This window comes from Rhizopus microsporus (assembly GCF_002708625.1).
Source record: "Rhizopus microsporus ATCC 52813 unplaced genomic scaffold scaffold_7, whole genome shotgun sequence".
Classification (NCBI taxonomy): Eukaryota; Fungi; Mucoromycota; class Mucoromycetes; order Mucorales; family Rhizopodaceae; genus Rhizopus; species Rhizopus microsporus.
The window spans coordinates 130,291-152,608 of record NW_019671922.1 but is presented as its reverse complement, the minus strand read 5'-3'; the positions used below and the strand labels follow the sequence as shown (position 1 = coordinate 152,608).

Here is a 22,318-nt window from a genome sequence, read left to right as displayed (position 1 = left end):
TTAATAATTAAATCGCATCATAGAACAATAAATACACTTGTTCATTTTAATTTTCTTATGCATAATGCAACGCTAATAAAGATACAATTCTCCTCATTAATCAGTTAATTTGTTTCAAAATCATAAATGAGCGTCATGTTTATCTTAAAAAAGACTTGAAAAAGAATACGTTATTTTTATAGGATGCACCATGCTCAATCACATCGGTCGTGATAAGTCATGCAATAATCTTATTTTATTATAACGAATGCCTGCGTCTTTGGGCAACATCAATAGTATTACCAAATGATGAATATATATCATCTTATACATGGATTGAAGAGGAAGCCAAAGATGCTATGGTTTTACACTATGTTTACCTAAGAATATGATGAAGATGATTTCAGAAGCATCTTGCAATATCTTTTACTCGTGTTACAACAACATGGCTATGTACCATAAAGTTAACTCATTATCAAGCTTTCAAATTGCTGAACAAGTCTTCAGAACGCTTGTGCATCAATCTGTATAATCTTGGAATCAATCTTGTACAAGAGAAGTAAAGAAAAGTATCCTTGATCCTTGAGAGCCAGTGTACTTGAAAGGAATGAAGACCTTGTCTTGAATTCTTGCTTGTACTGTTTTGATGAAGGTTTGAACAGCATCGGCATCCATTTTATCAATGTTCTTCAGCTTGCTTGTTATTTCCAAGGACTTGTTGGAATTGATAGCTGTCACGGTGTTTTCTTTTAATGATCTGTGCTTGCTTGAATTCAACTTCTTGACAAGAGGAAGTTCTTGTAACTTTCGATGGATATAACTGCTTTTTTGTCTTGAGGTTTCATCTCTTGAATGAACTTGCTGGAGGAGTGAGAGTGATCGGTTCCACCACAAGAAGGGCATCGTACTTATTTTTGCTCATTAGGTGTCGTCTTGTTCTTTTCTTTTTCCTTTTTAAATGCTTCAGTCTTATTAACCTTGTCTTGATATTTCTTGAAGATCTTGATGGGAGCAAAAATACAGCAAGTGTAAGGAATAGGAGCAAGTAATACATCTTGAACACTCGTAGCTTTGTTAACTGTAGACACAGGTAACTTGTTACTGGTAACAGCATTTGAAGGATCAGGAGCAGATGTATCTTCTTTAACAGATTTCAAAGTAGTACGGATGTTCTTATTTATTACAACAATCTGTTATAAACAATTGGAACTAATAAATATTACCTTTACCTTTCTAAATAATGGTGTTCCTTGAAAATCATTATCACTTGCTTCGAAAGACGTGTTCTTGAATAAATTTGTTTGCGTTTGTGCAAACAAAGAAGGGAATCCGCGATCGACGGCTAATGGGCTCTTAATAAATGTCGTATCAACCTTATAGCTTACATCGCTTTCCTTTTGCTGTGCTTTGCCTTTGGAGACGGAGGGTCATCGCCTTTCTTTCGCTTCATGTTGAACTAAAGAAAAAAGGAAAAAGGAAAAGCGATTATGTTAGCTTTGTCGCTAAATTAACGATCGACAGTAATAGAATGTTTCTCGAATGAAAAGACACTTCACTTTTAATATATTGCACATCTTGCTGTGGTACTCAAAGTAACTATCTTTACAAAAGCGATGGGATAAGGATACTAAAATGGCACAATATGGTCATGGACTATCATCTAAACATCAGGAACAGTGGTAAAAGAAGTAATAGTAAATAGGGAAAAGAAGAGGCACAAACCCCAAAGTCGCCCACATGTTCCATGAGGAAATAGCAGTACATAGTGTGTTGGCATTTATGCAGCATGAGCCTCGCTGATATGTTGAAAGTGCTGCTCAAACTCATGTCCTCAACGGAGACTATCATTTCTACTACTGCTTCTCAAGGTAAGAACGATGTCACAACAGCTTCTGTTGCTATACTCAATAAAGATGGCTGCGGGAACCTCTTCCATTATTAGCAGGTCGTGAGCGCGTTTGTCGCCTTCTTCAGTCAAATGCATTCTCATCGATGAACTGATGATAATATAAGGTGATTCGCTTTCGGCAGAGCCATTGTTGTTAGCCCTATCTTCGCTGTTGGTGCTGAAATTCTTATGGTTGCTCAATATCTCATATGCATGACAATAAATGCGTGCGAAGGGATTACATTCAGAAAGTAGAGCTGAAAGATTTTCTATAGTCTCATTGTCCAAGTTTTCATTCCTTTCTGATCGCCTCTGAGCAGCATATGAAGGATCATAGATGTACAATTGAGCATACGAAGGCGCGTTGCCCTCAACTGGGAGTAGAGACCCTTGGCAGTGGCAAAATGCACTATAAATCTGAAAGGCATTTAATCTATCTCTATTGTTATTGTTGTTGCTGTTGGCACGATCCTCAGCCGAGACAATGTCGCAGCCTAAGGAAGTAAAGGCAAAGGCAGCGTTGTGCTGGCGAAGATTGTCCTTAAAGTGCCTTCCTTATGTGTCTGTACTTGTATAAATAACCATAATAATAATAATCACATCTACACGTACATACATGACATATTTCAAACTCGGAAACACCAACACGACTTGGCTCCCTTTTTTCTAATTTTTTTTTCTATTTTCTATTATTATTATTTTTGAAATGGCAAGTTGGTTAGATAAAAGCATAGATGATCTCGAATTGAGGCAATCCATTAAGGATCTGTTAACAGAGCACCCAAGCAGCACCAATGTCATTCAGCGTCTAATAGAATACTACGAAAACAAGGATGACAGAATGGCAAAGCGACGTAAACTTGATCAGAATGATCTAATCAAAGATCAACTCGTTCGTCTGATCGATATCTCTTTTCAATCTCCAGCAAGAAAAAAGTACGATATCATCATCACTCCTACGCATCTCATTCTTTGCAACTCAAAGACGGAGACTATCGAGTTCAACTATAGACTGGACGACTTTGCCTTGGGTACATGTGTGCCTACTCCCGAAAAGACAAACAAGGCATTCACATACGCGTTATTTCTCAAGAGTGAAGATGCTGTCGTCTTTAACACGCAAGATAAAGTTGCCATCAAGATAGAAGTGGTCAATAAGGAGGCATCCGTGTTGGAGTCAGATAAACATGAGACCATTGCCCAGCTACTAACAGAACATGCTCGTATTGCTATATCACAGCCATCAAAGCAAGCCTTTGTCTGTTCAGGTAGTAATAAGGCCGCAGAAGACAAATATTATGTTACTGCCTATCTCAAGGCAAAGGATGGGTTCTTATTTTTCTTACCCACGGGTATACTTTATGGGTTCAAAAAGCCAACCTTGTTCATTCCACTCTCGAGCATATCCGAAAACGCAGTGACAAGCATCACTCAGCGAACATTTGATCTTGTGCTCACATTGAAGAAGGAAAGTCAAGTGTATGGAAGCCTCGGGTTTAGAGCGACAAAAGAAGGAGAGGATGAGTCAATTCAGTTTTCAATGATTTCTCAAGAGGAATATGGACCCATAGATGCTTACATCAAAAAGGCAGGTATTGATGATCAAAGCATGTCAGAGGAGAGAAAGGCTGTCAGTAAAAAGGAAAGTGATTCTTCTGAAGTTAAAGAAGAGGGAATCGAAGGAAATCAGCATGATAGTGAGGATTCAGAAAATGATGAGAACTTTAATCCAAGTGATAGTGATGAAGAAGATCCTTTAGAATATGATACTGATGCAGAAGAAGAAGAAGAAGAGAAGCCGTCATTAAATGAACCAAGAGATGAAATAGATGAAGAACAAGATATGTTGGATGAAAGCGATTAAATAAAGCTCATATCTTTTTTTGTATATAAACATACGTTTAAACATATTTTTATTTATAAATGATTAAAGCCTCTATTGGGCGTACGATTATAATATTATATCTTTCCCGCTCGAGTCTTGTATATGCATATGATTAAAGAAAATAAAAGACCATCATGGGCGCATTGAAACTATAGAATTTCGTCCCGCCTGGGCCAGATCAAAAGAGTACATAGAATCTTAAAACCCTTTAGAGATCAAAGAATAGAAGTCAGAGAGAAAAATCAAAGAGGAACTCTTATTAAGAATTTGCAACACCGCCATTTGAGCTTTAGAAGCTGCTGATTGGGCAGAGAAAAAACCGCAAGCTGGGAGCGTACAAAACTGCAAAGGGTTTTTTGAAAACCGCCAATTGGCACTGGCGGCACTATTCATTTTTTTTTCTCTTTTTTATTTTTTTTATTTATTATTTTAATAAAAGAGAGAGAAAAGAAACAATAAGCAAAGAATATTCATAATAAATACTTTATATGGCCAGAATAGAGGACAATAAACGTCGTTCAAGCGACACGGATGAACAAGGTGTCTCTATAAGGCCTCCTCCTAAAAAGCGCTTTATGACTCAGCAGTCGTCTAATGATGATCAAGAAGAAGACACAGAGGAATTAGCTGATATTTTTAAGGTAAATTCCATTCTAATTCTATATAAACAACTGATTTTAAAGAAAAAGAATGTATAATTAGGAGCCATTGGAAGCCTTTCGTAAAGAGGCCATTATTAGACAATGGAAAGATTACATGGTATCCTTTAATATTTTACATGGTGCATCTATGTACTTATAATTTCTCTTAGAGATCTGCCAATAGATGGAAAAAATATGTTGAACAAGCAGAAGCTAATAATCTAAGAAATGAAGAAAGCTTAAGGCTGTGGGAAGATTCTTTTAAAAAGGTAGCAGCTATATCTCATTTTTATTCTTATTTCTTTGTTTTAATGGAGATGTATACAAATATAGCTTCAAGTATTTCTATCAAATGTAATACAGGATGGCATGTCAAGTCTTGGCGAAGCTTTGGCAATGAATATAGGTAAAAAAAAAGTGTCTATAACAATAGGACATTCTCACATAATTCATATAGACAAGGGTGGTCTTGATATTATTCTTGACGAAGAATGGGCTACAAACTTGACACCCACTATGTTAAATGCTTATAGAAAAAAAGAATTTGTAGACTTGACCATTTCGAAATTAAATCATTTGGTGGAAACATGGATTAACAGACGAGAACAAATCATTACAGGTTTTGATTCTGTATTTGGTACGTAAAACAACCGACACATAGTTTAATACTTATACTCTTTATAGAGAATGATTCTTTAAAGGACACTCAACAAGAACATAAACAAGTACTCACCCATTGGGTTAATGGACAGCGATCACTTCAAGAAATTAAGACACAATTAAAGTCCAAAAACTTCAAAGTATAAAATAAATCAAAGAAAACAAGAGAAAAAGAATAATAACCATATTTTATTAGCTTTTAATGTTAAAAGAAGAATACAGATTGCTGAACAAACAGCTGACAGCATCTGAAAATAACATACAACAAGCTCAGCTTGACCTTGAAAAGATGGAAAATAAAAAGTTTGTTAGCGAAGATGTTAAGATGGATATCGAAAACGATAACAAAAATATCAACCATGGTGGTGTTCCAGTAGAAGGCTCAGTGGCTACTTACAACGTAAGGCATTCACATAAGAGAGTTGGTTTTATTTAATTGTGTTTTAATAATGTAGAATCAAGCCATGTCTCAAGACCCGCTTTTTCATATTCAACAAATGCTTAATCAAAAGCTCCATGAAATCGAAATGATTAAAGAAGACAGAATCGCTTTAAAACAACAGATTGCTAGATTGGAAATGGACCTCATATGTGTGCCCGAGTCTAGAATATATAAAGCAATGATGTGTCGACAATTGTTTCAGACAAGAACCTACCAAAAAGATAAATGTAACCATCTTTCCGATATATGCCATGATTTACAAATGAACGTGGAGGATTTATCAAGCAATCGACGCAGATTCATTAGGGATTTGGATTATGAACAAGTCAGTCATTTTAAAGATATGGAGAGTCAGCTAAGGAAGCTTGATACTGATCTGACTCGTATTCGTGGACAACGTGATGCGCTCCAGATGAACCTTGAAGAAAGAAAAGCATCCATTGATGTCGGAAAGGCCTCGATCGCAGAACTTAAAACTGTTGCCGATGCCAGAAAAGAAAGAGTGAGCTACTTGGAAACCGAATTATTGAGACTACAGAAAAAGATGGCAGCTAAGACGGGAGTAAAAGGATATTATGAACTTGTATCAAACAGTTCCGGAAAAGAACCATTACTAGCACCTCTCGAAAGCGAATTAAAGTCTATAGAAGAAAAAGTACAGGAATATAAAGACAAAATATGCAACGCTCTTCCACAAGAAGAGGTAGAAAGTGAACTGAAGCAATTGTCGCAAGTAAAAGAAATACAGTTGGCAGCCACATTATTCAAAGAAAAATATGGACTCGATCCAATGTTAATTGATGACGAACAAAGCTTCGAATTGACTCTGCGGGACAGAATAGAAAGAGAAACATCCATCATTTTGGAAGTGAATGAAAAGTTATCAGCGTTACAAGCAGTAAGTGGATAAGCACAAAGAAGCAAAGATTGGTTAACAATTTTACTAATGCATTATAAAGATGGAAAAACAACTCTTAAGCGAGATCGAGAGTGTTGCAAAAGCATACGGAAAACTGGAGGAAGAAAATGTGAAAAAGGTTCAAGAACTTGCTATTTTAGAGGATGAAATTATCAAGTTACAAGCGGAACGTGTAAAATATAGTCAAATATTTACAGCTTTGAATAAATCCAAAGATGCCCATGCTATTCTTGCAAATGCACTCAACAAACAAATCGAGAAACAGCTAGCGTATATTAAACAAATGACCGAGCGTGAAAAAAACTTGACAAATCAAGTGGTAAGTCTAGGTGCCAAGAAGGAGCATTGAGTAATAATGCTTTTTGTAGACATGTTTGGATCGCAAACTAGCCATCAGCAATTCTATTTATGAAGTATATAAACAAAAAAATGATGAAGTGAAGCTGTTATTAGACGAGTTAAAAGAAAAGGCACTTGTATCTAAAGTCAAAATCACAGAGGTAGACACACATAGTATCAATTGATAATGAATACTTATGTTCCAATAGCTTCAAAAGTCAATTTTTGAAAAGATTCGGTCAATAGAGGAAAGTGCACATGCAAGACTACGTCTAGAAGAGAGTAGAGAATTGTTAAAACGAAAGATGGGGGCAGTCAGTAAATCTGAAAGACCAGCAGAGGCTAAGTTAAGAAAGGAACGAGAAGAATACAGAGTATGTAACATATAAATGACATAAATAGACTGTGTGTTTACTCTTCTTTTTTAGTCACTGCTAAATTGCAATTCATGTAAAACAAGGCTAAAATCTCATGTTTTGATGCGCTGTATGCACACATTCTGTAAAGAGTGTCTAGATGTGCGTATTGAAACAAGGCAAAGAAGATGCCCAAGTTGTGGTGAATCATTTAGTGTAAATGATGTAAAACAATTCTACTTTTAAAACGAATATCTTTTGTTATTACTTACTAGAGTTAACTACTATGTACATATATACGCACACCCTTTTTTACGCATATAACATCAATAATATTGTCTTATCGTCCCCTTTCTCTATTAAAAAATAAAACGGCAATTGCACTCAATATTTATCACAACGAGCTCACCCTTGGGCAAAGGATCAGAATTGTTTTCTTTTTTGAAAGAATGCATTTCCTTTCTTTATCGTGAAATGAAAGATGCTATGATCGTTAAGGAGCTTGGGCTTTTTGAAAGATTCCATTTACGAATAATTCATAAGGAAGAAGGTTTAGCTACCCGCCACAAATCATGGATGACCGCCAGCGCAAAATCTCTGCAAGTATATTATGAGATGTTACCCTTAATACAGTCTTTTTAGTATACAGGCTTGATGAATCATCTAGTCATCTGGACAGATACGGGAGCATCGATTGCTCTGCTCTTAACTCTTCACTGACCACTTATCCCTTAAACAATCTTGACTAGCTGGAGGATGCGCCTAGTCGCTTGCCACGATTCTTCCAAACAGCTGGCCTCGTCCAATCATGTTTGTCTACTGTATTTAAATGAGAAGCCTATACTCTACATGCATCACAGAGTTGACATCCACCAGCTTTATCGATCTCTAACAAAATAACTTTTGATATTTTCAAAGATACATTGTTACTCCGTCATTATTAAAGATCCTGTAATGGCTGTTGTATTCTTTAAGGAGCAAACAGCGACAGCAGCTGCATATTGAGATAGAGCTATCTTTTATTGCTTCTTTGCTTTATGCTTTCCTAAAGACAGCGCTCGATCCTTTATTTAGTTTTACTTCCAACTTGATTAACCCTTTTTTTGCTCTCCATAGTCTCTTATCATATAAAGGTGACATCTCTAGTATTCACATATATACTCTTGTCGATTGCTCGTTTCTAGTGTTTGGTTTCTAGATAAATCGCTCTTTTTTTTTTTTTTTCCAGCATGTGCCCTTGGGCGTTTCTAGCTCCGTTCCTTTCCGTATAGAACTCCCAAAAAAAGGAGGCAAACATTGGAGTGTAACAGGATAAATTTAGCTGTAAAAGAGAAAAAAAAAAGGGAAGCATCAGGCGATACCTTGTGGTCAGTGTAAGATAGCTAAGGCATTAAACCATGGCATTTTTCCATAACAACAGTTTGCTTTTTGAGACCTTTAACTTCCGCCTTCAAAGGTATTGGAGTGAATGGATGTACCAATCAAAGGTTGTTACTGACTTACATTTATGTCGATGATATCGATTTGTATGTAAGGATCATAATAAAGAATAAAGCAGTATAATGCTTTATCTCTTTCGATACACAATAAATCAAGTGGCTAGGGCGAAGCTGCTGTTCACCGCCAAAGGTAATCCTTTTAAACTTGCGTCAACAAAAGTGATAGCAAATATAAGAGGATTGAATTAAAATGCCGAATAGTGGGACTGTTGAGATTAGCCCCCCTGGTTTTTCCTGAATTATAAAAAGGAAAGAAAAATTTTTTTATTTTGATTTCTCTTTTTTTAGGTTTCTCCTTCTCCCTCTTTCTTTATCTAACAAGTATATCAAATGGCCACCGACAGTAACAAGTTCGTCATCGTAAGTAACTATTATGACTACCATAGCAATGTTTTATTTACCCTTATCCATTCTATAGGATTTCCTTATGGGTGGTGTTTCCGCTGCCGTCTCCAAGACTGCTGCTGCTCCCATCGAACGTATCAAGCTCTTGATCCAAAACCAAGATGAAATGATCAAGCAAGGTCGTCTCTCTTCCCCCTACAAGGGTATTGGTGACTGTTTCGCCCGTACCATTAAGGATGAAGGTGTCATCTCCTTGTGGAGAGGTAACACTGCCAACGTTATCCGTTACTTCCCTACCCAAGCCTTGAACTTTGCTTTCAAGGATAAGTTCAAGCGTATGTTCAACAAGGATAAGAACCGTGATGGTTACTGGGCTTGGTTCGCCGGTAACTTGGCCTCCGGTGGTGCCGCTGGTGCTGCTTCTCTCTTCTTGTAAGTAAAAAAAAAAAGTTGGTTATCAGGTTGATATTAACATGACCTTTAGCGTCTACTCTTTGGACTATGCTCGTACTCGTCTTGCTAACGATGCCAAGTCTGCCAAGAAGGGTGGTGAACGTCAATTCAACGGTTTGGTTGATGTCTACAAGAAGACCTTGAAGTCTGATGGTATTGCCGGTCTCTACCGTGGTTTCAACATCTCTTGTGTTGGTATCATCGTTTACCGTGGTCTCTACTTCGGTATGTATGACTCCGTCAAGCCTTTGATGCCTCAAACCCTCCAAGACTCCTTCCTCGCTACCTTCGCTCTTGGTTGGGCTGTCACCACTGGTTCCGGTCTTGGTAAGTTTATATCTTTTTAAAAAAGAGAGTTTGGTTACTAAATAGCATTTTGTATAGCTTCTTACCCCATTGATACTGTCCGTCGTCGTATGATGATGACTTCCGGTGCTGCCGTCAAGTACGACTCTTCTCTCCACTGCTTCCGTGAAATCGTTGCCAACGAAGGTGTCAAGTCTCTCTTCAAGGGTGCCGGTGCTAACATTCTCCGTGCCATTGCTGGTGCTGGTGTCTTGTCCGGTTATGACTACCTCCAAGTCTGGATGTTCGGTAAGAAGTACTAAATTGCTTCTTAAAACCTAATTGCTTGTCTGTGTCCTCTTGATATATTGTAATATTATTTATAAAATGAGCATTTTATAAAGTATTTTTTATAAAGAAATAAAAAAATAGAAAAAGCCCATAGAGAGCTTTTGTATTTGCAACATCGAAAACTTGATCGTCTTTTCATACGCAAGGGGGGCTAGTGTAGCCATTAAACGCTGTACCACAGGAGTCTTCGGAAACAGGCGGAAACTTTCATGAAAACGGTCACGATTTCATTTTGAAGAGTTCAGCACGTGAAATTGAGATTCAATATCGTCCTGTCACTAGATTGGTATTCCAAAGGAACAGTGAACTACATGTAGGATATGGTACCCAATATTTCGTTGTATATTGATTCGGCACAACATATATATCCTGAGCCCTTTAAGTCATATTTATCTCAGCAGACCCAACCTGTTTTTCGCTCATTAGAGTGAATGGATTGAATTCATCTCGCTTGATCAATTCTCTAATGTCGCTAAAGTTATTCCATTCTGAACACTACCGTGCCTAACAGTACCAAAGCACAGAGACAAGAGGTTTTTGGCGAGCTCATCCCCGTTTGGCTTTGGATAAATGGTTTTATGATAACTTTGTAGACACCTTATTCGACGGCAGTGATTTGCTAAACGTCAATCTTTTTTCAAGATTGTATTTCCCTTTCTGGGAGCAGCCTTGCTCTTGCAGTATAAGAGGATTAGCCCTCAGACTGAAGAGCATCATCGGCCCAGCCAATATGAGTAATTACCTTCCATGGTATAGTATTGTAGAAGAGCAATTATATGATATCCAACAGTATCATTCTGAAACTCTTACTCTTAGAACAGGTATACGCTGGAGAGAATGCTGTGTGTTGTTGCCTAGATATCTCATATAGACACTATATGTCCCTTCCGTACTCTTTCATTTCATTCACTCTAATAAGGACGAAATACGTAACGTAGATTCTTCCCTTTATTCACTTCTATTCGCGTCAGATATAAAAGATTAAAACACTATTGATGGTCTGGTCGCTTTTTATTCCAGAGTTCCAGAGTCTCTCAGCTTGTAACTAAAGCTCACTGATTGCCCTAAACAGGCTTGATGAATCATGCTGCCTTAAACGCAGAAATTCTACTTATTTTCCGAGTTGTTACGGCTCAGTGTCTTTCAAGTTTCTTGTTGTGAAATTGGTTTGTCTCTTTGTCATAATGTTCTGTTGGATTGGGTGCTTTTCTTCTTCTTAGTAAGATGCCTGCATATCATTACTGCTCAAGGAAAAAAATACTTTAGATGTAAAGGATCAATGATCCAATTTCTCTTACCAACACTGACATAAAGGCATTTATGCACATTCTAACAACCGAATAATTGATGTCATAGGCTCTCTTTGTTTTCTTTTATTATTATGTGATATGCTGCTGAATTGTTCTTTAAAGTCTTTCAGCAGTTGAAAAGGTCATCTCAAAACTGTACCTGTACGTTAATTCCGCGACCTTCAACAGGATGATCTTATTCTACCAACGATGTCCAACCTTTAGTTCAAGCTGCCTCCACGTTGTGTCATGCTGGAACCTCTGTTCTATAGTTTTGGTTTACCTTGATTGCCTTTATTATTCTAGTAACTTCACAGACAAACTAAAACCAAGAAGAATATTTAGATAACAAGGCGAAATGCTTACAATATTTTGCCTCACTTTTCTACTCAACAAATAGTAGCAAGTAATTAAGGCCAAAAATTTTCCTTTTCTATACGTACTTCTGCATCAACGCTTAAGGTGCTTGACTGTTTTCTTAGAGCACTTCCCCATCCTTTCCTCAGCCCCTTGATGTTGCTTGCATTATCAGCCGTATGCATTTAATTCCTTATTTCGGATCTGCTTTCTTGCATCTATCTAAATCTTTGCTAACGCCGTTAAATTCATTATAAAAAAGGAACTGACATTGACTTTAATCTGTATTTCGTACAGAAAATGTAAATCAAACTCGTGATTTTTGCACTCTTTGCTATCTTTTTACGCTGCTGGTTTTACAGCATCTGCTTATCCTGGCTTGACAGCAGATGAAAGCAAAACTATCGGACCAATTGTCCGAAGATTGGGTACTGAAAACCTGGTTCAATTCCAAGCCGAGTGTTTCTTCAATATTGCAAGGTTTTTTTGTTAGGTTTCCTCATAATTTTCGACTTCTAGATTACCACAATGTTCAAGTGCTTGAAGAAATTCTAACTTTTTTGTCCTCAAACACCCGATGAATTTAACAAAGATAAGACCAAGTATTTTAAGCGTGGCTTACAATGATAGTCCTCATGTTTTGAAAATAAACAAAGAAATAAAGAAGATATATTAAGCCTTTAACTGCTAATGACTATTTTGACACTGTGAAAGGGAGCGCAAAAGGATGAGCATTGGTTTTTTATATTCATGATGGCATTCCATTGTTATTTCTACTATTTACATCAATATCGTTAAAATAGTGAGAGATAAACTTTTAGGTAAACAACAAGAAACAGATACTAATGGTCAGTGAAAGATCCTTTCAGTATTTCCAAGACTTTATTCACTAAGCTACCAGGTCAGTGTGGTCATGGTGTCCACTATCTGTAAGAACTTCAACACAACATGTAATTGCAACTTGATATTACTGCTGACTATAATATTGCTTGAAGTTTGTCCGGCTTGTATATAGAAAGATTAATGCTGTATTAGAGAAGAGCAAATCATGAGTATATCCCATATTATCCCTTGGTTGCTTACAGCTTAGCGAGCAAACTACAAACCCTTTCATGAGAATGTATGTCACTTGTAACTTTGGACCTTTACTGTCGTCCCCGTATAATACTGATTACGTCCCTTACCGAGTGTGAAAAGAAAAAGCCGCACATTTCTTACTTTAATTGAAATGTATTAGACCTCATCATAGCGAACATGCACCTAATGGATCAACATTGATGAAGACCCCTTTTCTGCTAACTGAAATATAGCCTCTCTTTTATCTGACACATTTGAATCGATATTTTCTATAAAATTTTTCTTAAAGCTTCTTCAAAACATGAAACAACAGATTCAGTGTATTAGAAAGTTACAGAAGTAATTTCATTTCCATTATCCATAGCAAACACGCTTGATAATTCGTAAAGATGGTTACCATTGTTTGGCGCCAGGCCATACACTGTGTAGAAAAATTGATTCAGAGCTTACTGTAGCTTTATTTTGCATCTCTATTTAGTATCCTACTACAGAAATAACTATAAGCTGATTCTGATTTTTTCTGCTAGATGCAATTTCAATAATTATCTTATAGCTGACCTTGTACGTAGAGTGACTTATTACGACCGCTGCCAAATCAATAGAATCGTATTACTCATTCATAGTATTGCATCTTGTTTTATAATTCGAAGATATTGATATATTCTAATTTTGCCCTCAAGCTATTGACAGTAGCTGCCCAGTAATCGAGTGTTTTATTGTGATGTTTAAATGGTTTTGCAGTTTGGGGGAGCATTGCCTTTTTTGGATTTTGTAGTGCCCCTAGTATTACCCCACTTTTTTAAAGACCACTCTTAAGAAAATGGACAGGTATCCAGAAATGAAAGGGCATGACCTTGTTATGAATAGTGTTTCTATCCATAGATCAGATGATATATGCAAGTATATCCACCACGCGAGAATACCCATACACACACACCCATATTCTCTCTGAGCTAAATTCCCTTTGAATAGCTAAACGAAGCGGAATAAATTACTGGCTTGAACTTGAAGAAAAGATTGACTTGATGTCTCTTCTCAATTTGTAGCAAAGCAGACGATAAAAGACAACAAAGACAGCTAGTGAAACACATAAGGGGAAATGGATTTATTGTTAGAATTCTGCGTCGTCACGCTGGATCATGATCTGAAAAAGAGAGAGATCCCCGTGTCAGCATTACACAGCACCGAATTTTGTAAACTGCGACTTTATTTCCTTGAAATGACTATAAATGTATACATCAGATGTTAAAAACGAGATGTAACAAGACACCAAGTAAACCTTATTTTTTATATATGGCTAAATAAAGACAAAAAAAAGCAAGCTTACTAGACAATAATAACATGGTTTGGTGTAACCCATGGCGTGTATCAAAAACATCATCTGATAAAAGTAATTTTTTGATCAAAAGAGTATAGCTCACTAGATCATTTATACCATATTGAATGATGTTTTAAAAAGACGATTATAATGGCAACGATCAATTGCATGAGTTTAAATCACTATTGTGTGAATAGATTTAGTCATTTTAGATAAAATTGTAGGAGATTGAAATAAAGATCAGATAAGTGACAAGGGTGCTTGGATTTGAACACAAAAAGATGAAAAATAAGTCAAAACAATGAAAAATATAAACTGATTTCTTTTGATAATAATCACAATAAGATGTAGCACTTACGGAAAGATTGTATATAATCTGTTTTTGTTTGATCAGTTTAATTTGAAAAAAAAGAAGGAGCCTCGATCTAAATCTGATAATGCAATCCTTTCCCAAGTTACGGGAGTAAAGAACATTCTATGATATCCTCTCCGCATTACTGTTTATCGGATAAATGAATAAAAGTTTTTCTAAAAACGTAGTGTAACTGTGGCTATTAGGACCTTTTGAACTTTCTAAAAGATGGAACGGAATAGGAAATTCACGGTCAGGGCACTTTATACATCTTTGATTTCACACGTATTGGAGACCTCTTTTTTTAAAAAAACAAGATGAGTCACATGGATTTATGAAAAGATGTACATGCACATAAATTAAAGCCAATGAAGAAGCGTGATTGACAAAAGACAGATCTGTGTGAAAGGAAAAAAGGGGGGCCATGAATTAGCTTTTTATAATATCAATTGAAGTATACAAGGGTATTTCCCAATTCCTAGTCCTTGGCATATGTAGTTCCGTTTAAAATTGATTCTGACACATGTCATATATACAAATGTCAAATATCCGAAAATATAAAGTGATACAATTTGATATCTTGAGCCGAGGGACACAAGATCAGATAAATCAGCATCCGTTGATCAGGCAATAAAAAATCGGGTTTACTAATGTCTGTTTATTGAATATGTGCGTGTATATATTACATAACAAAGGATAAATGATGTATAAGAAATAATGATTAAGATAGCATTACATAATATAAGAAAGAAAAAAACATGTATTTGATATTAAAGCTCTAAGAAATAAGATATTTGTTATAATTTAAGCCTTGACAGGGACTGCATCAACTGTTTCATGAGGGTGTTCTTTAGATTCGACATCCACAGCATCTTTAACAATGAATTCTCCATCCTCAGCAATGTATTTCTTAGCTTGTTCTAAGGCTTCTTCACCATCATCCCATTCACCAGCTTCGGCTTTGCGAATGGCTGCACGCTTTTCTTTGTAGAAACTGAAAGCGAGGTAGCCGGCGACAAAGAGCCAGTAGAGACAGTAGCTGACGATAGTACCAATGGTAGCAGTGTTGTTCCAACCAAGAATGGCGTTAAAGATTTGCCAACCGCCGTTGGAGTCAACGTTCAATTCAGGATTTCCCCAAGATACGTGCCAGACAGCAGTGGTTACCTTGTATGGGATCACATCACCACCTTCTTCAGCAACTTCGCCACCAATGACTTGGTTCCAGGCATTTTGTTCAAAATAGCCAACAGCCTTGGACATCAAACCGGCAGCGACAAGGTAAAGGATAACAGTAGAGAAAACAAAGAACCATCGAAGCTGGATCAAGGAACCACCGCGATAGATGAGGAAGCCGACCAAGGCACCACAGATGATACCCATGATAGCAGCGATAGGAATAGATTTACCTTGAATACCCAAGGAGACACCGCCGATGAACACAACAGCTTCAAGACCTTCTCTGAGTACAGTGACAAAGGGTAAGACAAAAAAGGCGTATTTTTGAAGCTTTTCTTTAAAGCCAGTCTTTTCAGTGCTTGATTTTTGCATTGCCTTTGCCAACTTGACCTTCCATTTTTCTTGCATACGTTCAGTTTTGAGCATGGCGAGACCCATAGCGGTAATCATGATGACAGCGACCAAAGAGAAAACACCTTCCCAAATGTTTTCAGAATTGCCCCACAAATCGTTAAGGACAGTATAGTAAACGGCAATAAAGGCAGCACCGATACATATACATATAAATAGACCAGCTGCACCACCAAACCAAACTTGATTTCTGAGACGTTTGTATACAGGAGACTCTGTATTAAACATTCTCTTCAAGAAGGACAAGAGGACAGAGATAATAATGGCTGCCTCAGTCGTTTCACGAAAGAGAATAAAGAAGATCGGTACGTTGAAAAGATCTTGAGACATATCTCTTGAAAAGTAATTCTAAAAGAGAGAGAAAAAAAAAGGATCAGATATAAAAAAAGACTGATCCTTTTTTAACAAAAAAATTAAAATCTTACTGTTTTACACAAGGGGAACTTGAAAAAAATTTTATCAGATGAAAACGACTTGTACAACATATACCCGCGTCTCTCCGAGTCAAAGTGGTACGAATCTTTTGTTACAATAAAAAAAAAAGTTTATCAGATGTAGATGGGTCATGTCACCTTCCTACCTCGGATGTCTTGTGGAAAAAGAAAAAAAAAAATCAGATAAATTTTTTATTAGTTTAGCTGGGAACCATTTTTTTTTTTTAAAAAAAAGTTTTATTATATAATCTCGATCTATTCTTTTGATTTCTTTTCTCTTTCTTTTTTCTTTTCTTTTGTACTTTACTTTTCAAGAGAAAGAAAATGCGTCTTTTGGCTACTTGTCTCTTGGCAGCAGCTACTACTAGCTTAACTCAAGCTGCTCGTGTTGTTCATGACTGGAACATTACTTATACCACTGCTAACCCTGATGGTCTCTTTGAGCGTAAAGTAGTTGGTGTTAACGGTAAATGGCCGTAAGTAGTAGCAACACTGAATATGATTGTATATGTTCTTAATGTCTTCTATAGTCTTCCTGTTGTTGAAGCTATGGTCAATGATACGATCGTTGTCAACATCAACAATCAACTCGACACTTTCACCTCTCTCCATACACACGGTATCTTTCAAAATGGCACTGTCTGGATGGATGGTCCTATTGGTGTTACTCAATGGTAAATATAATGCCCTGGCCTTATACCTGCCAAGAGCATAACTAATGGATTCTGTAGTCCTATCGCTCCTGGTCACAACTTGACCTATGAGTTCACTGTTCAACAACATGGTAGTTACTGGATGCACTCTCACTATATGGTAACATAAATGCTTATTATCATGACCTCTTTACTGATCGACGCATATACTAGGGCCAATACACGGATGGCTTCCGCACCCCTTTCATTATTCACAACATTAATGAAACTTACAAGTATGATGAAGATATTACTATCCCTATCCAAGGTCAGTTCTTTTTTTTTTTTTTTTGATTCGTAATAAGAAAGCTCATTTTTATACTTTGTTAGATTGGTATCACGAGCAAAGCGATACAAATCTTGCTTCCTTCATGAGTGTCTACAACCCTACTGGTGCTGAGCCTGTACCTCGTAAGTGATTGTGTCCCTGAATCAAAAAAAAGTAGGCTTATTTTTTTCTTCACTTTTAGAATCCGGATTCATGTTAAACAGTGTCAATGACAGCATCACATTTACTCCTGGCAAGACTTACCGTCTTCGTCTTATCAATATGTCTGGCTTTTCCATGTTCTACTTTAGCATTGATGGCCATTCCTTGGACATTATTGAAATTGATGGTGTCGAAACCCAACGCAAGACTGTTCAAAGTGTTTATTTGACTGCTGCTCAACGTGTCTCTGTCCTTGTTACTGCCAAAAACACGACCGACACCAACTACTGGATGCATGCTGATATGAACGTCGACATGTTTGATACTCTTCCTGCTGATCTCAAAGTGAACATTACTGCTCCTCTCTATTACAATGCTAGTCACAATAACTTTGCTCCCAGTGAGGATGTGGGCATGGGCAGCACATTTGATGACATGGTACTTTCTCCTGTTGTTGTCGAACATGCCGTTCCCTATGATCATCAAGTCAACTTGACCATTGACTTCCAAGTCACCACGGATGGTATTAACCGTGGTATGTTCAATGAAGTTCCTTATTTACAACCCAAGGTCCCTACTTTGAACACTTTGTTCTCTGAAGGAAACTACTCACTTGATACTACCGTTTATGGTCCTCAAACCCAAGCTTTCATCTTGAAGCATTTGGATATGGTTGAAGTTGTCTTGAACAACCTTGACGCTGGTGATCACCCATTCCATCTTCACGGTCACGTTTTCCAATTAGTCGGCCGTGGTTCTGGCGTCTACACGGGCAACTCTAGTCAAGTCGAATGGCACTTGGACAACCCCTCTCGTCGTGATACTGTCAGTGTGCCCGCCGAAAGTTTTGTCATCATCCGTTTCAGAGCCGATAATCCTGGTGTCTGGTTCTTCCACTGTCACATCGAATGGCACTTGGAATCTGGTCTTGCCGCTACCTTTATTGAGGCTCCTGACGTTGCTCAGCAACGTATGAAGTTACCTCAGTCCTTCATTGACACCTGTAAGGCTGCTAACCTTCCTTATGAAGGTAACGCTGCTGCTAAACAAGGACTTGATCTTAAGGGTGCTCCTGATGGTATCTATCTCATCTATGATGGTTTCACTGCCAAGGGTAAAGGTGCTATGGCTGGCTGTATTATTGCTGCTTTAATCGGTATGGCTTCCATCATCGTCTACTCTCGTGTTGATCCTCATAAGGAAGCTCGTGCTATTGCCGCTGCCAAGAAGGCTGCTGCTCTTTAATCTTTCATGTACACATTTTTTCTCTTTAGATCATATTATTACATATAATTTTTCATTTTTTTTTATTCTTATCCCCCCTCTGTTTTAGTATATATATAAATTTACTAATATTTTAATCTTCATTTTCTCTTGTACTAGAAATAAGCCGGTAACAGTGAAGGAAAAGACACCTGGCTTTATTAAAGTGAGCATTACACAAGCGTCCTGAATTTAATGATTCATTGCTTACATAATTAATTGGAGAGAAGTTTGTTTAATCTTGATGGTAAAGTGTAAAGCGTTAGCCTCTTCTCTCCATTCGTAATACTGAGGTCTTTGCTTTTCATGCGGCTGCTATATTACATATACAAGCTTTGCACGAAAAAAGACATTTCTAATAAATGTGCCTAATTTGTGATTTTCTCCACAATTGGTTCCTTGTATTCTGGCTTGATGGCAGTTTCAATACGGAGTTTACGCGTGTAGCGCGCATAACTTTCTCTCCAAGTTTATTTCTTAACGCATCACCAAGAGTTATAGTTCTCGCATTCTTTAGACCTTGTACTATTATAGCCCCGTTTAACCACATTTATATCTTTAGGCTTAGTTACTTTTACTATTACTAACTTCTTCAAGACGCTTTCTTTTCTCGCTGTATTTCGATTTAAAAGTATATAATGTGTGAAACGAGAATACTTATTCTTCCTTTGCTTTTATGTTCAGGTAGATCACAATTCTCCGCACATTTTTCAATATCTGCCATCAGATACGTCTATTATACACAGAGAAAACACACAGCCACTTTCTACTTTCACACATTTTCATCCGTGTTTCTCTTTGACATGATGCATCACTTTAAGGGACAGTATGATGTGTACGCAAAACTGTAAATCAAACAAAAAAAGAAGAAAGTTTGAAAAATAAATGTCGACCCTATATTAATTGATGAATAGTCAATGATTGCTCGACTGTCTATTTAATAGCTTTAGTCAGGCATCATTTAAGCATGCGTTGAGATTAATATACACCATTTTCAGAAACTATTCGCACACAACAATTACAATTTAATTGACTATCAATCCTTTCTTTATTATTAAAAAGATAAATGTGGTCAGCATTTGTGATTAACATGTAACTGAAAAAGATGCTAGAGTCTTCATATAAATAGTCCGATCTTGACCTCTTTTTCTTTTCTTTTCTTCTTTGGACCAAAAAGTAAAACTAGCTATTTCTCAGATTGCCCTAAGGTATGTTATATTCTTTACTCTTGTAAGAAAATAATATGTAGCATTATAGATCATACAATCGAAAATAACCAGGTACTAGCTGACCGCTCTCTTCCTTACTCTTCTTTTTTCCCTTCTTTCTCCGGGCTGGCTACCACCAGCCCTATTTAATGCACTTTGAATAAGATATTAATAATCTCTTTTTTTTTTTTTCTCTTATAATGTAAGTATTTAATATTAATTTAATAACTGACTTACTAATCGTTACTTTTATATATCGTTCTTTTGCTTCTTATGTGCTTCCTTTTATTATTATTTGTTCTCTCATTTATCGTCTGAAATTATCTTTTTTTTTTTTTTTTTTTTTTTTTTTTTTTGTGGGCTCTCTTTTATCATTTGTATCTTTTACTACTTTTTGTCTGAAACTATCATTTTTTATCAGTGTGCGAATAATTTGTGAATAAAGTGTAAAAGCCCTCAGCACCCCTGGACATAGCTCAAGGCAGCTTCCGTGAATCCAGAGGGCCCTTAGACCAAGTTCTCTGTCTAGCCGAAATATGCAACATCCTCCACTACTTTCATCATATAACCCCAGTACTGGCCTTCTTAGATATAAAATCGGCATATGATACTGTGGATCGTCATTTATGGAAAACCTAGAGCAAACAGCATCTGCTGCGCTGATTAGCTTACTTCAAAATCTATTTGATGATGTACAGATAGAGGTCCTAATTAATAATGCAACATCTACTCGTTTCTCGCCAGTCGCTGGTGTCCTCCAGGGACCAATTCTCTCTCCGTTTTTGTATTCTATATACATTAACGAGTTACTTCGCCTTCTGCGCCTGCAACCACTAACCACGGATATTTCCTCTACCGAACTTGTCCTTCGCATGAACTATCTCCTCTATGCTGACGACGTTGTTCTCATAGCTGCTAAGGCCGACATACCAACCCTCCTCAAGTCTTGTGAGGACCATATTTACAAGCTTGGGTACCTATTGAACCCAAGTAAGTGCGTCATATTAGATCCAATACAATCGTCCTCAAGTTATACCCTCTATGGTGAGCCAATCCCAAAGCAATCTTCCTTCCCCTATCTCGGGATTCCTTTTCGCTCGAGTGGCTATCTCGACGCCATTGAATTAATTTCCAACAGCAAAACTAAAGCCCTTACAACTATGAACCAACTCTCAGCCATTGGCCATCATCCCAAAGGTTTTACACCTCTATTAGCCATTCGTTTCTATTCCCAAATCGTTCGTGCCCAATTAGAATACGGACTAGCCATTACCAAGGTTACTTCTTTCTTTAGCAAACAAGTAGATGACGCTCAGAACACCTGCATACGTCGAGTCTTTGGGGGCTCGTGCAATTCCTCCACAACAGTGATACTGCACCTGGCAAACCTACCAATCATGCAGGAACGCGCTTACTTCCTTCAGTCCCAATTCCTTCTACGCACCTATACCCTCCCGGATGATTCACTACTTTCTCATCTTCTCCCATTGATCTGCCAACCTAGAAGCCACTCCCAATGGTATAAACTCTCTAGGTTTCCCATTTGGAAAATATGCTCATCAAACCCAGAATCCCTTGATCACCGCTCATTACGATTGATGCAAAGGAAGCTCCGCCAAGATAACCTCAATCACAAGCGCTCTACGCATGCCTCTGTTCTTCTTATGCACTGTCGCCCGACTATCTGCCTAGACCTCATCCTCTGGCTACCAATGACCAGGTCTGAGAGAAGTCGCTGTATACGTTGGCGCCTTGGTTGGCTTCCCAGTGATCACGACAAAACCTGTCTTCAGCACCCCAACCAAGCCTTCACCAAGGCCCACGCCATTCGTTGTCTCCAAATGCACTGCCGACTTATGATACCCGAAACAATTTCTGATCCATTAACCTTCCTTTTGAACATGCTACCTATGAAGAAGCCACGCTCCTTTCAAACCGCTTTCTCATGGACCATCCGTTGGCCAGATATCTGCACTCTTCTTTTTGAACTTGACTACCTCCATCACCAAAAGTGTCTGCCTTCTCCGCCCCCTCACCTGGGGCAAAAGCTCCTCGATTGGCTTCTTCCTTCCCCTCACTAGTATGTTTTACACTTGGTCCAACATCATTTCTTCCATAACTTTTTTACCCTTAATCCCATAAGGGTTTTTTTAGTTGCCAATTTTTTATTCTCTTTTGACCTGCCTCGGGCGAAGAAGATATATTATTGTTATCGTGCGCCCAATTGAGACTTTAATTGTAAATAAAAAACTGTTTAACCGTAAAA

The 22,318-nt window shown here is 37.5% G+C and overlaps 7 protein-coding genes across 7 annotated transcripts; 4 read left to right on the top strand and 3 right to left on the bottom strand.

The window, feature by feature from the left end:
* Positions 1-519: 519 nt before the first annotated feature.
* RHIMIDRAFT_236925 (uncharacterized protein) lies at positions 520-1,429 on the bottom strand (the record flags this gene model as incomplete). Its single annotated transcript, XM_023608660.1, has 4 exons — positions 520-840; positions 957-1,151; positions 1,209-1,329; positions 1,365-1,429. The coding sequence occupies 4 exons, from the start codon at positions 1,427-1,429 to the stop codon at positions 520-522; spliced, it is 702 nt and encodes a 233-aa protein (XP_023466594.1).
* A 381-nt stretch (positions 1,430-1,810) lies between these two features.
* RHIMIDRAFT_236924 (uncharacterized protein) lies at positions 1,811-2,452 on the bottom strand (the record flags this gene model as incomplete). Its single annotated transcript, XM_023608659.1, has 2 exons — positions 1,811-2,361; positions 2,437-2,452. The coding sequence occupies 2 exons, from the start codon at positions 2,450-2,452 to the stop codon at positions 1,811-1,813; spliced, it is 567 nt and encodes a 188-aa protein (XP_023466593.1).
* A 97-nt stretch (positions 2,453-2,549) lies between these two features.
* RHIMIDRAFT_280696 (Rtt106-domain-containing protein) lies at positions 2,550-3,812 on the top strand. The gene has a single exon (XM_023612936.1). It carries the CDS (start codon positions 2,574-2,576, stop codon positions 3,729-3,731), a length of 1,158 nt encoding a protein of 385 aa, XP_023466592.1. The 5' UTR covers positions 2,550-2,573; the 3' UTR covers positions 3,732-3,812.
* A 359-nt stretch (positions 3,813-4,171) lies between these two features.
* Positions 4,172-7,557, top strand: RHIMIDRAFT_280692 (uncharacterized protein). Its single transcript, XM_023612935.1, has 12 exons — positions 4,172-4,393; positions 4,455-4,511; positions 4,564-4,662; positions 4,727-4,799; positions 4,851-5,030; positions 5,078-5,193; positions 5,250-5,453; positions 5,509-6,393; positions 6,455-6,733; positions 6,783-6,914; positions 6,963-7,127; positions 7,182-7,557. The coding sequence occupies exons 1-12, from the start codon at positions 4,241-4,243 to the stop codon at positions 7,353-7,355; spliced, it is 2,517 nt and encodes an 838-aa protein (XP_023466591.1). The 5' UTR covers positions 4,172-4,240; the 3' UTR covers positions 7,356-7,557.
* A 1,381-nt stretch (positions 7,558-8,938) lies between these two features.
* On the top strand, positions 8,939-10,014 carry RHIMIDRAFT_287471 (mitochondrial ADP/ATP translocator; the record flags this gene model as incomplete). The annotated part of the gene is made up of 4 exons (XM_023613478.1): positions 8,939-8,968; positions 9,027-9,385; positions 9,438-9,733; positions 9,791-10,014. The coding sequence occupies 4 exons, from the start codon at positions 8,939-8,941 to the stop codon at positions 10,012-10,014; spliced, it is 909 nt and encodes a 302-aa protein (XP_023466590.1).
* Positions 10,015-14,988: 4,974 nt separating this feature from the next.
* Positions 14,989-16,444, bottom strand: RHIMIDRAFT_280690 (high-affinity iron permease). The gene has a single exon (XM_023612934.1). It carries the CDS (start codon positions 16,251-16,253, stop codon positions 15,240-15,242), a length of 1,014 nt encoding a protein of 337 aa, XP_023466589.1. The 5' UTR covers positions 16,254-16,444; the 3' UTR covers positions 14,989-15,239.
* Positions 16,445-16,752: 308 nt separating this feature from the next.
* On the top strand, positions 16,753-18,977 carry RHIMIDRAFT_280689 (uncharacterized protein). Its single transcript, XM_023612933.1, has 6 exons — positions 16,753-16,935; positions 16,990-17,133; positions 17,191-17,272; positions 17,326-17,419; positions 17,482-17,562; positions 17,622-18,977. Exons 1-6 carry the CDS (start codon positions 16,784-16,786, stop codon positions 18,824-18,826), a joined length of 1,758 nt encoding a protein of 585 aa, XP_023466588.1. The 5' UTR covers positions 16,753-16,783; the 3' UTR covers positions 18,827-18,977.
* The last annotated feature ends 3,341 nt before the right edge of the window (positions 18,978-22,318 follow it).